At 40.1% G+C, this 14,100-nt stretch overlaps 1 protein-coding gene across 1 annotated transcript in view; it reads left to right on the top strand.

The window, feature by feature from the left end:
• The first annotated feature begins 531 nt into the window (after positions 1-531).
• Positions 532-14,100, top strand: part of TMEM26 (transmembrane protein 26) — a 48,141-nt gene continuing 34,572 nt past the window's right edge. Inside the window, exon 1 of the mRNA XM_043596430.1 lies at positions 532-754. Coding sequence (XP_043452365.1) covers positions 564-754 — 191 coding nt within the window. The 5' untranslated portion in view covers positions 532-563. The remainder of the gene's footprint in view (positions 755-14,100) is intronic.

Below are 14,100 nucleotides of genomic sequence, written 5' to 3'. Positions count from 1 at the left end.
CAGCGGATTCTTTGGCCCTCCTGGGTTCCATCTCAGAGTCACTGTGAGAGCGTGTTCCTGTAAGAAGAGTGAGTGAATTAAACCACTTCGGCGGAAGAGCCAGGGAGCAGATGCCGCAGATGTGGCCCCCTTCCCTTTCCAGACTCCGTAGCACCTGGACCTTCACTCCCCTCCAGCCCTCGGAGAGTTTGGGGGAAGCCCCTGCGGGTGGGATGGGCTTGAGGGCCGGGATGGAGCCTGACTCCCGGCATTGGGAGGGCAGTGGGCAGCGCTGGGGAATAACGCCCCGGACCCGGAGCCCCGGCGGCACAGCCCCAGACTTCCTGGAAAGCCCAACAGTCTAGACGTGCTGGGTTTAGATCTCCCCTCTCCGAGAGTTCTCAGGAAGTTTGGGGGAGGGGCGAGCCGCTGTCTCCCCTTCGGGCGCGGGAGGCTGAGCCGGGACTGCGGCAGCGGCAGGTCTCCAGCTGTCACGTCCCCGCCCACGGGCGGGCTCCGGGGCTCCCGAGAGGGGCTGCCGGGCGCGGGCGGGGGGCGGCGGCGGGCAGAGCGCGCCGGCCGGCATGGAGGGACTGGTCCTGCTCAACGCCCTGGCCACCCGGCTGCTGTTCCTGCTGCACTCGCTGGTTGGGGTCTGGCGAGTGACCGAGGTGAAGAAGGAGCCGCTGTACTGGCTGCTCGCGCTGCTCAACCTCTTGCTCTTTCTGGAGACTGGGCTCACCCTCAAGTTCAAGCGCGGCAGAGGCTACAAATGGTGAGCGCACCCCGGGAAAGGGCGGGCGCGCGGAGTCCTTGGGCGCTGTGCCCTACAGCTCGCGGGCAGCCCAAGAACCCATCTCCCCGCAGCCCGCCGATTCCTTACTCGGGTACGGACCCTCTTTGTCCTCGCCCGGAGCTTCCAAGGAGCGCGAGACCTTGCGCATCTCTGGGACCCGCCGGAGTACCTCGCGGTCCCAGGGCTACACAGGGAAGGCTCAGTTGCTGCCCGGTGTCACCCAGTCCCAGGTTTGGTAACTTGGAAGATATGAAAAAAGAAAGAAGGCGCTTGCCTGCTCTACAGAAGGTGCCCCAGAGAGGGGGAGTCGTGCGGCAAGGGGGTGTCCATGTGCCCTGCTCCCTGGGGTGTGTGAGTGTGCATTCGCATGCAGGTGTGGGGATGGCTCCAGAGAGGGGGAGGTGTGGGGCAAGAGGGTGTCCACGGGCCCTGCTCCCTGGGCTGTGTGCGTGTGCATTGGGGAGTCGTGGGGCAAGGGGGTGTCCATGGGCCCTGCTCCCTGGGGTATGTGCGTGTGCATTCGCATGCAGGTGTGGGGATACGTTTCGCTGGGCACCAGCGACTTTTGTGAGAGCTTGTGTGCATAGAACAGTCTCCCAGGGTGAGAAGTCCCTCGAAGCACTTCTGTGCCTCTTTGCTTCCTTTAGCCGGGGGCCCTGGCATGGCACCCGCTTCAGGTGTCCTGGTTCCTTCGGAGCTTGGTTAATGGTAAGTTCATTTTGTCAAAGAAGGGTTGCCATGCAACCTCAACCTGCAAGAACTGCCTGACGTTTTATTTGCTCCCTGAAGATTTGAATGGCAATAGAAGAATTGAGAAAAAGATTATTTTGCCATTTACAAAGAGTTTCCACCTCCATCCCTCCACTCCCAGGAGGTTTTCATCCCAAAGTTCTCCAAGTTAGGCCTCTTCCTATATTAATTTTTAAAAACTAAAATTATGGTCACATAAAAATTCAGTAAAATGTTTGCTATACATTAGTAAAACCAAAACCAAAACAAAACAAAACAACAAAAACCACCAGTAAGTCTGTGTTTTCATATGTCGATACTTTTAAAAATACCTAATCTACAAGAAAATATTATTAGTCAATTCAAATGTTACATACACGATGGCATTATAGTTAGCCACCAAATTAAGGGGGAAGAAAACCCCTCTCTATAGTTTTATAGATTAAGCTGCAAAAGGCTGTGTATCTCGTGACAGTTCAAGGATGAGATACTGTTGTCTCTTAAGATGATGTGAATCTTGCTTAAATTTTCCACTGTTGAAAAATTTCTGGAATTATCAATGAGAAAATTATTCAAGTAGAATCCTAATATAACAAAATAAGGATTGGAATGTTACTATCCCTCCCTCTCACTATGAACAGCTTATTAAGCAGGAGAGATTTGAGGTACTTTCCAATGTACCTTTTAAGAACCTCAAAAAAAAAAAATGGCATTAGCTTCCCCCAATAAGCCTTAGGGTTAAAGAAACAGAAGCGGAGAAAAGTGTTCACGCAGCAGGTCATGTGAGATTTATTTAGTTTTTTACTGATCAGTTTTAAGGTGCTAGAGTAGAAAATACCTTCTGTAACAGGAGCATGAGGTCTGAGGCTGAAAAGTGTTCCATGAAAGATAATCTTGTCACCAACTATCACAGCTTCTGGGAGAAATGTCAACCTTAGAGGAAGGACCAACTCAACCAGCCCTAAAATATCCTCCCTCAATATACTCCCTCCAAATATACTCCCTCCAAGAGTAAACCAGAGGCCTTAGCTCATGTGAAGTCAAAATTCCTCTTCAGTTGTATAGAAATACTGTAGCCAGTTGAAACTTTACCTCCATGTCTATACCATCATTGGCAGCTGATTCAGACTGGTATGTAACTTACCACTAAGAGAGGAAAGAGATTGGGGCAAAAATGGGTGATCAATGTGTAGAGTTAAATAGGGAACTGGGGACGTAGTCATGTGTGGTCTCAAGATCAGAAGAAAAATGGAGTAATCTGGGCTTTCCCACTTACTTGCTTTGAGGCGTTGAGCAAGTTACTTAACCTCTCTCACCCTTAGTTTCCTCATCTATAAATACATATAGGTTGTTATAAATCAAATGAAATAATATATTTGATAGTCAATGAATAAAAACGGAGTGTTTTTTTCTAGATCCTAGGGTTTTTCTTCTTTTTCTTCTTATTATTAAAAAACACTTTGTGTCAACTGGACACATTTTCTGTCTGTACAAGTCCAACAACTTTACTTGAGGGACTGGCCAATAAACCATTGATTCAGAATCAAAAAGTAAAAAAAAACATTCTCACCTTTATTTCAGAACAGTCCAATGATGTATACTGTGTATTATAGCACTAATTCAGAAAAATTGTGCTGGCTCCATATCTAGACTAATATTTTAAAATAAGCAAAGAAAACAGTAGATTTGGCTTATAAAATTTCAGGAACAAATGAGTCCTTATAAATAATGTAAATAGAAATGTGATTGATAATGCTTTGTTCTACTGATCTTACCAAATGCTTTGTTCTATGAGTCTGCAAATGTGGTCATTTTTTTGTGGTGGACAAAGTAGGTGGACACACTATTCTGTCGAAAGGAAAAAAGGTCAGAAGATGGGATGCTTAAAAAATATAGAAAAATATAGAAAATTATCCCCGATATAACATGGTAACAATGAAAAAGGATTTGATTTGGGACATATTTCTTTTCTGGGCTGAAGTTTTCTGAGTAAGGCAAGGCATAGTTTTTGTTATATTTGATTGTTAAAAAACAGTTTCAATCAGAAAATCAAGACTGATGAAATAAAAAAAGAGATAAGTACATGTTATGACAGTGTCTATATCTGTATACAGGAAAATGCAGATCTATCCATCTATCCATCTATCTACATGCAGATCTATATGTTATATGCTTTTTGATTCATTGGCCTTACATTTTAGAATCTACCCTATAGATCCAAAAGTACTCATATGTAAAGGCATATGTACAAAATATTAATTTCCATTTTGTACATAGAAAATAAAGCTAAAAACAACCTGATTATCTATCATGACTGTTTGAAAAATTGTAATATACTCACACTATATATAGTTTGCTGGTATTAAAAATAATGAGCTAGAGTTTAGCTATTGACCTAGATGGATGTCTATGGTATGTTGTCAGGAGAATAAAGTTACAGAATTATGTGTATTATAGGCTAAATTTTTAAAAAACTTGTTAAAGAATTATCCTTTGTATCAATTGAATACATTATCCATTTATAAGTCAAGAAGAAGAATAAGAAGATGAATCCTTCCCATACTTAAACTCAATCAACCAATAAAATAATGCCTGAATGGTAGATTAAGGTCTGTATACACAAGAGGTGAATGATTCTTTTCTGGAACATCGGATCCATGAACCTCCATTAGACTACTCAGAGCTACTTTGAACATTGTTCTTTTTACTAAAATCTGCACGTGGCCCCAAGTAAATCAAACTTACAGAAATCATGGAATGATACATTGAGCTATAGAGGAAAATGTGAACAAAGTTTCCTAAAACATAGCAAACATATTACACTTGTCCAAAGAATGTTTCTTTAGCTATCCTTTGGAAAGGAAACGTGGCACTAGCACTGCTGAGCTCAGCTGTCGGGGGACAGCAACATTACATCAACACTAATAACTTACAGTTGGACAAGTTTAATGTGTTGGAATCCTATAGAATAGAGAGGGCAAGCCAACGGACACATCCCCTGTTAAGCTCAATAAATGTGTGCTAGTAGAATTCGCTCCTTTTCATCTGGTATTTATTGATTTCATGTGCATGTTCACTTATATTTCTTTAAGATGGAGACTAGTATCACTTGCTGTATTGTTTCTTGATTTTATTCTCTATGGTCCAGTTAACAATTCAATAGATCCATGAATTACCATTTAGGTAAAGTCAAGCACAAGACGATGTTTCTGTTGATTTTTTGCCACTACCGATCAGGTATTTTTCAAGGGTTAGAGAAATGACCAAGACTGTGACAAGTTTGAAGCCTGTTCACATGAAAGCAGGAGGTATCTAAGAATAAATAGAAATCTAAGTTGAATTTATTGGTAAAAGTACAGAATTTTAAGCACTGAGCTTTCTTCCTCAGAATCCTAAGCATATAAGGTAAATATAATTGAGTTAATAAAATACCTCACTTCTTTGGTCACCTTTCTTCATTATGTCTCTTTCCTTTTTCCTTTATTGAGTTTAATCAGATGTCTGTTTGTTGAATCACCTAATAAGTACATGCAATACTATGCTAGACACTGTGTGAATAGGCAAAAGAAACAGAAAACAAACACACTTGAGATTTTAAAATAAAGGGTAGTATTTTGATTAAGTGCTTAAATGTGTGGGAATAAGAATAATTATGAATATTTAGCATTTGCTGACATGCAGGCTCTTTTAAGTGTCTTACACAGATTAGCCCAGATGACCCTAACAGCAACTGCAACGATTTTCTGTTTCTCTGTCTTCCCCCATTTTTAGATGAGGAGACTGAGGCACAGAGCTGTGAAATCAACTGAAGGAGCAGAGGTATTAAAAGTCCAACAGTTTAGAGGAGAAAAGATGTGACGAAGTGTACTGGGGATGGGGTGGGTAGAGACAAGCGATGTCATGGCATTTGAGCTGGATCAGGAAAAATGGGTAAGAGACAGGAGTGCAAAGGCTGTGTAGGTAAAGGATATCCTGAGGGAGGTGAGTGTAGAGAGACTTGAGCAGATTTCTCCGGAGGAAGCACACAGCCTTATCATTCTCGATTCAACAAAAATATCTGAAACAGCCAATATGTGTTAGACATTGAGTGTCAGGAATATGTAAGTGAATAAAATGGGTGAAATCCTGCCTGGAGGGAACTCACATTTGGTCAGGGGACTCAGAAAATAAAGAAGTAAATAATAAACAAGTGAGCTAGTAAGTAACAAATGAGTGATCAGAACTCTGGAGGCTTGAGTGGCAGGAGTTCCAGATGGATGTGGGAAGAGCCAGGGAAACACAAAAGAGAGAGAGAAGAGTTAAGTGTGCCCTGGGACATTTCTGACACACCCCCAGAAGACAAATAAAACTGGCTTTCTTTTCTACTCTTCCTTATCTCTACTCTTCCCCATGTCCTTTGCCAACACAGAAAAATTCCTTCTGGATTTTATACTGTTACCATATCTTATTTGAAGCATCATGTGTTAGCAAATATCTGGGTATCTCCGAACTCAAAATAGGAAAGACGAATTAAGAATCAGAAGGGATTCTATCCTAAACTGATTTCAAATTCAAACCAGTTTTGTAAAAAACAAAAACAAAAAACAAAAAACCAAAAGCTGAATGAAATCTGTTTTGAATACTCAATTGTATTCGGAAGGTTCAACAGCAGAGATGGAAACCTAGACTTGACAGATGCCACATGAAGCCTGATCTTGAAGGAGTCTTGGGTAGTGTAGGAGAAATTCTTTGTCTGATGTAATTCTGTAGTGTTCGACAAATTGTTTACAAAAATGCCAGCGAGAAAGTTGGGAAATAAAAGCATTCTTCTGCTCATCTTTTTGGCTATCAGAGAGGATGAAATAAAAGGGTTTAGAAGCAGACCCTGTGATCTCCATATGGCCAACTTGCACACTGGACATTCTCCCTGCAGATAGACTATTTCTTTTATTGTTTGCACTTGCTGTCCTGATTTCCTGAAACCTCTCTTTAGCTTTTCAGTTATTCTAGTAACACTTCCGACAGTGCACTGGGTTTATCAGCCCTGTCCGCAGTGTGTGTACAGTTTTATAATACTTGTCTTCACATGTGTTTGTGTGTATGTGTTTTATATCCTGAACCTTGAGCCCAATGCACGAGGATGACTTAAATTTGCATGTTTTTGGAGGCACGCATTGAATGTTAGCAGCAAATGACTTTGTTTTTAGTGATCTGAGTCATAGCTTAAGAAGAGTCTTACCCTCACTTGAATTAGTACTGTGCTTCACTCCCAAGAAAAAGTCGTATTTTCTTCTTTTATTTCACAATGGACTTGGGACGAAAGCAATAATTGTGTCTGCATAATTCATAATAATTCTAAAAGAATGGGACCCCCAGGAAACTGAACCATTAAGTGATGTCCATGCTTTTTCCATGACTATGTTCAACTGAGACATTTAGAACTGAAAATTATGGTTATAATATTTTGTAACTTCTTGTACTTGACAGGAAGAGAAGCAAAGTGCAAATTGGTGTGGGCAGCTCTCGTGAGTCAGTATAAATATATCTTTACTTCTAAATTCCATGCACTTCCCTTTCTCATGGTAGTGCCATTATTTGCATTCAGCATGAGGACAAATCTGAATAGTTTAACTTGTTTTCCAACAGTGGAACATTCACTTTTCCATCAAGGTTTATCCGCCTCACGTGCACATCCCTCACTACTCCAGAAGGTCCTCTGAAGGACTGTTATCAGAAGAGTTAGATCTAGGGTATCTACATTATTCTGTTTAAAAAAAATCAGTGTTTTGTTTTGAAATAAAATAGGGTTTTTATATGCAAGTATCAAAAAGTGTTCTTTGAAAGTCACATGGAAATAATATTAAGGACATACAGATTGTTGGTATAAAATGCTAGTGTGGGGACTGATTTTATAATTTTTTTTTAAATATTTATTTTTGAGAGGCAGAAAACGAGCGGGAGAGGGGCAGAAAGAGAGAGGGAGACACAAAATCCCAAGCAGGCTCCAGGCTCTGAGCTGTCAGCACAGAGCCTCATACGAGGCTCGAACTCATGGACTGTGAGATCATGCCCTGAGCTGAAGTCTGATGCATAACGGACAAAAGCCACTCAGGCGCTGTCTGATTTTGTTTCTTTTCTCTGAATATGAATCCACAGTAGTTGTTTAGGAAGGGGTATTATATTTTATCCTCGATTTGTCTGACCTCACAGAGCCAGCTGGCATACAGCTAACAATGTTGTGCACTTATCAGAATAACAATTAATATTCCTTAGGGGGGAAAAAGTCCTCTCTACCATCAGGGCAGCTGCCAGCCCTTGTTGGGTCCTTCAGTATTCCTTTGCTTTCTTATTTCCCTGAATTAGCCTCCTATCTCACACACCTGTTTTAATCCACCTCGAATAGCTTCCTGATAAATTGGCTGTGCCATTTTCTGACAGTGCGTTAACAGTAGTGATGAGTATGATGATGAAGGGGACGGTGACGGTGATAATGGGGGTGGAAACAGTTATCAATTACTGAGTACTAACAATACCGCAAGCCTGCTTTACATCCATTATCTCCGGGAATCCTCGCAATAACCCTATGAGTTAGTTTTTATCTTTTTTTTCAAGTTTCTTAAGGTTTATTTATTTTTGAGAGGTAGAGAGCGCAAGTGGGACAGAGGCAGAGGGAGGGGGGACAGAGGATCCAAACTGGGCTCTGCGCTGACAGCAGCGAGCCCGATCCTGGTCTTGAACTTATAAACTGTGACATCATGACCTGAGTTGAAGTCCCTCACCATCTGAGCCATCCAGGTGCCCCATGAGTTAGTTTTAATCTTCATTCCCATTTTATGATGAGGATACTGCTGCACAGCAAGACTCCATCACTTATGTAAGGTCGCAAGTAGTTGTAAAAAAATCACAAAAACAATTCCTAGCATCCACTGAGTCCTCACATTTACTGAGCCAAGAATTCACATTGTCCACATTACCTGATTTGGTCCTCACCATAACCCCAGAGGTATTATTCTTGCTTCTCCTGGCAAAGGAGGAAGCAAAACCTCAGAGAAGGAGTCTCCATCCCAGCACTGAACTCCATCAGCCTATTTCTTGTGCTCTGCATTCAACATCTGATTGGGTTTTCTCTGTGGAAAATACAACTACATAAATTTTTAGGATCAAGGATTCCCAATAGCAAAGAAAGGGTCAAAGTATTTTTCTATTTTTCAAACTTGGGTTGGCAAAATTCTGGGGGACCTGAAAATGAGCACTGGGATGATTTTGCCTAGTGCAGACTTTGGGAAAGTCCAGACTACACATGGACGTGGCTCAGAGACATACTTGCACAAGCAGACATACTTGAAAAACCAAAATAGGATGTAAAACAAAACAGAAGAGGAGGAAAAATCTCAAGTGCCTTTATTTTGGGTCCCAAAGTAAAGAAACAATCTCTTCTACAGACCAGAAACAAATACCACTGTCTTTTATAGAATGAAATAAGTTAAAGCATTACATAAATACCATCCATCATGCATTTTATCCTCTCAGAGACCTTTAAAATTCCTGTAGTCATTAACATTTAAGTTCACTTAATCATTAAACAATCATTTATTGTACTAAGTGCTATAATGATGTTTTTGAAGGAATATAAAATAGAGGCAGTTATATGGGAACAGGAGAAAACAACACTCTGAGAACAAAATAATTTTCCACGAATTAAGCCCAAGACTGCAGAATGTCTGCAGAATAAAGATATGATCAGTACAGTAGGCTTGTTAGACAAGGAAAATTTCTCAGGTAAGTGATTTATGTACGAGCTTCTGTAGTAGCTGGGGTTTTACAAGAGTGTAGAGAAGAGAGAAGGGCTTTTCAGGTGGAGGCAATATCATGATGGCAGGGTTTTAGTTGGAACCAATTCATTTAAGAAGATGCCATGATTTTCTTTGCCTCGGAAATTTTCCATGAGAAAAATAATACATAGATCCTAAAATTGATGCAGATTTTGTTTAGTCGTCCTAAAGCACACTGCTGAGTTTTGAACGTGAGCGACTCCAATTTTAATAAAGCTTGTTCTTGCTTTAGGTATCCTTTTGGAAAATTTTAAGTGAAGTATATAGTACTAATTTTGCTGCCAGCTTATATCATAATTTGGGAATATGACTTTATTAAAAAAAAAAACAACCGGCAGCAGCAATCAATGAAAATTACAATTAAGAGCCCTAATATTCACCTTTGGAGGTATTCTCTTTGCAAAGTCTAAAAGTGGGCATTTTTTAAAGGGCTTTTGAGGTATGAAGAATGGTTCCACTGCAGGGGGTATTTCCAGCCCTTATGAAATTCCTCCCAGGCTCTCTGTTCTTGTGCTTAGTCCGCTCTCTCATAAGATCAGACAGACAAACCCATCATCTGATTTTGGCACCTATTAAAACATGCACACTCCTTGTTAAATTTTTCCTTTTAGGGGCAGGTCTCATGAGTAAATGCCCAGTTAATTTTGGCCTCCTCCCCTCCCTAGTGGGCGGGCACAGGCAAAGGGCTCTGGGAGGGAGGTGATTGTGAGGTTACGGTAAGCTAGTTAAGAAGGCCACCAAAAGGGTGGGGGCTGGAATTGAACTAGTGACTTCCCAAGTGTTCAGAGGTTCAGTGGTCTGCAAGAGCATTGGGCACATTTGGAGGTGTATGCTGAGGCTGTCATATTGGCCACTCTTTCCTGCTCTGTATTGACATAAAGCCCTTGATGAGCAGCCCAGAGGGAAATCGTGGATGTTAAGGCCCACTTGGAGAAAGCAGTCTGCGTGAGAGAGGGCAGACAATCCTTAAACTGTGAGATACCCTTTGGGGGCTTGTGAAAGGGTATCTTGACCCAGTTTCTTGATTTCCATGAAATTAGGCCTATTATCATAAAATGCCCTGGAAATTTTATTGAGGATACTCAAGGCAGTTGAACGTGAGATTGTGAAACTAGTATCCTTACAACTCCAATCCACCTTTGTAGAGTAGGGAATACTGAAGAATGAGATACAAGTAAAATCATGATCCACATTGAAGTAATCTTGGAACATTATTTTGCTTCACTTAAATATTACCTATTTTCTGATTCATGCGTATGATTAGAAGACTAGAATCCTCATTGTTTGCAGAGAGGAAAGCTAAACAGGGTCGTAGGCAATAGGATAGTTAATTTTTCTATTTGCTTATTTATATTGTGGTATGCTTCTGAGATGAATGAATCTTACTTTCTCAATAAGGAAGCACTAACTCATTTTTAGAAAAATAAAATGGAATCCTGATTTTAGACTAATGGTGAACTAAGGTAAATAAGATCCCTTTGTAGGGCCAAATTGTTAAATGTCATGAAATAATCATTTTGTGAAAAATACTGTAATTTATTGAAATGACAACTGTTTATGATAAATAATATTTTTGGATGAAACGAACTGAAAAAAAATGAGGATAGACCTTTAACAGCTCAGGGAAGTGTCTAGCATGTAGGAAATAAACATCTCTACTTGGTAAACAAATGAGTACATAAACAAATGGAGGGAAAAAAAAACCTTCAAGATAGGTGATACTCCTGCCATGTACTTTAATGAGAACTGATAGGGTGAATAAACCCTGAAGTTTCAAAACCAAAACTAAAATACCAAACTTCTGTGGAGAGAAAGAATATCTTTAGGAAGATATTAATTTAAAAAATATCTAATTCAAATAATTTGTCATTAAAGTATTAATGTTGCACACATTCTGTATTCTGACAGAGTAGTAGGAATTGGTATTATAGTAAAGCTGAGTCTCTAAGGGCAGATAGTGGATTAGTAATGGGGTAGTACACATTTTATAAAAATTTCCCACTTGGACATATCTTCTGAATTTGATCATAAGTTTATCAGTTTTTGTTAGCTTGTGAATAAATAGTGTATCTTATATTTAAAAACAAGTATCCAGAAACCTGATTTAAGTTATTTCTGGGTTGGCTAGATCCTTCTATGGTATTAGACTTCGTACAAAATACTTGGCATTGACTTACTTCTGATGCCATTAAGACATAAAGACTGGAGTAAAATTATTTGGTAGCTCCTAAGAAAAGGCACACAATTTGATTAATTACATAGAAAAAGGTGGGGTCGGGTCTAGTTTTTAATTTTTAGAGTTCAGATTCTCCTTGGTTCCAAAGGTGAATTACACTGACAATGCATGATCAAGAATATAGCAAACCTTCTAACTAATAAGTAGTGGCTAGAGTGTCACCTTGAAATATTAAATCTTTCATAGTAGCAAAACAATATTATATTCATATAAGAACAGAATAATTAATTTCTTCAGTAAAACTTCTGATAAGATTCCATTTATGATGATATTTTAAGAGGAAATTTCTAGCTAAACCAGCAACAGATTGTCAAGAAAATAGAAAACAGAAAAATCAACCAAGGCCTGATCAAATCAATAAATATTTATGGGTAACCCACCTTGGGCCAGGTACTGTGGGAGGACCTGAGGGTATAATGATGCACTTACACTTTTTGTGCTTATACTACCTACAATTGCCAGGAGACAACTGATGGGAAACATGCACATACACATGCACACACATACAGTTATAAATTTTGAGGACCTATAAGGTAAAAGTGAAGAGTGCTATAGACAAGCATGACAAGGAAATCTAATTGAGACTGGAGGGACAAGAAAAGTTTTTCTGTAGAGTTCCATATACCTGACATGAGCTATGAAAAGGAGATACACAGGTGAAAAGTGGGTGGGATAAAGAGATATTTCAAGGGAGAGAAATACATGTGTGAAGGCCTGAGTTAGGAAGACACATAGGTTTTCTCCAGAAATGAATGAAAAGCAATGTTATAGGAGCACAGTGAGGAAAAATGGCAAGCAACAAAGCCCAAGAGTTAGGCAGGGCCCTGACCATGCAGCATTCTGTAGGTCATCATGGGCAAATGGCCCATGCAAACCACAACTGTATAACAGTAATTGCCATAACATCGAATATGGAGTTTGTCCTCAGCAGCGCAATTTCCTTTGATTCAAGATGTCTTAAATAGCTTTAGTTTTGGGAATTATAGTTTGAAAATAGAATTGATTGTGAGTTGGTTGAAGAAACAGTCTTCCGAACTGGTGACCTCTGGGTAGGTACCAGTTATGTAGCTGTGAGTTTACTTGCAGAACGGAGCCTAGACAAGGGAGTAGCTCACATGTATTAAGCATGTACGCCATCAAGCCCGTGGCACACACTGCCTCATTTAATCCTCACACCCATCCTAGGAGGTGGGTGTTATGGTCTCCATTTTATAGATGAGGACACTGAGTCACAGGGAAGGTAGTGAATTCCACTACCCTGGAAGAGACAAGTTTCAAATTTGGGTCTCCTAGGTTTGTGAAATTTCTACTGCAGTGTAATAATTCCTCAAGGGACACACTCCGGGAGCATACTAGATCTCATGGAATGGGAATAAAAGTCAGGTAGATGCTAGTACCCTTCATTCCCTCCATTTGCTTAGTCCTCCCATTATTCATAAATTCACAGATTAAACATTTAAGGATGTGCTTAGTAAGCATTTATTAAAGACTTAGTAAGACACCTGATACCACTGAGAAGAGGAAAAGATGAATGAGAAGTAAGAGGGAAGGGACATAAATATATAGAAGACTCAAAAATCTCCCTTCAAGGAGTCTTTATTAGGAAAGCTAGGGCCTATATACACATAACCATGAAATAGGGGAGAATATGTTGGGTCACGGGAGAAATATAAGCTAAGATTAATTCCTGCTATGCTTCTGAAATACAGGTAGGATGTTGATGGGTAGAGATGTAAGAGGACAGCATTCCATAGCAGGCAGTCATAATTTGGGAGGACATTTGCTCTAAAACCATTTCAGAACCTCTCTTCTCAGATTAATCAAGCTAACGGAGCATGGAACACTTTGTTCTATATATGGCTAAAATGTAATCCTCATTTCGAAAATACAATATATTTAGACACATTTTAACACTTCCCTAGATAATTGAGACTTCTATTTTCTCCATAAGTTTTGATGTTGTTTTAATTTAATTTCTGCTGTACAATGACCACTGCCTGCTACAGGGAATTAGAAGGAGAGGAAGGAGAGAAGGGACCTCCTGATGCTGCTTTGCTATTATTTACCTTGGGGTGCTGTGCATTTCATCAATAACTCTACCTGGAAGCTTCCTGAAATTCCAGCAAATCCTCTCAGGTGTAGGGTTAAGAGGATGGGACATGTGAGGAAAAGGCTATGGACTGAGTTGAATAGGATAAATTCTTGGGCTTTCGGTGCGATTGCTTCTTTCTACCTCCTTTTCACTTATGTCAAAAAAGTCTGTGAAGATGAACTGAAGTGAGGGGAACTTTAGAGAAAACATTTTATTTTGTTTTGGGGCTATGACACAGGAAGAGAAAAGGGAAGTGGAAAGACTAGAATATCGAAGCTTTGAATATCAGATTACAGAATTTAGATTTTCTGTGGCAGGCAACATAGAAAATCTTGGATCTTGAAGTTTTTAGTTTTGGTGTTTTGATATAACCAGATTCCTAATTAGAGGAAGTATCTTGAAATGGGGTAGTATTTTATTTTTCAATTATAGAAATAAGCCTCATGCATAGAAGATG

This window comes from Prionailurus bengalensis, chromosome D2 (assembly GCF_016509475.1).
Source record: "Prionailurus bengalensis isolate Pbe53 chromosome D2, Fcat_Pben_1.1_paternal_pri, whole genome shotgun sequence".
Taxonomy (NCBI): Eukaryota; Metazoa; Chordata; class Mammalia; order Carnivora; family Felidae; genus Prionailurus; species Prionailurus bengalensis.
Note: the sequence above shows the minus strand (reverse complement) of the source record. Positions and strands in the feature narration are given on the sequence as shown.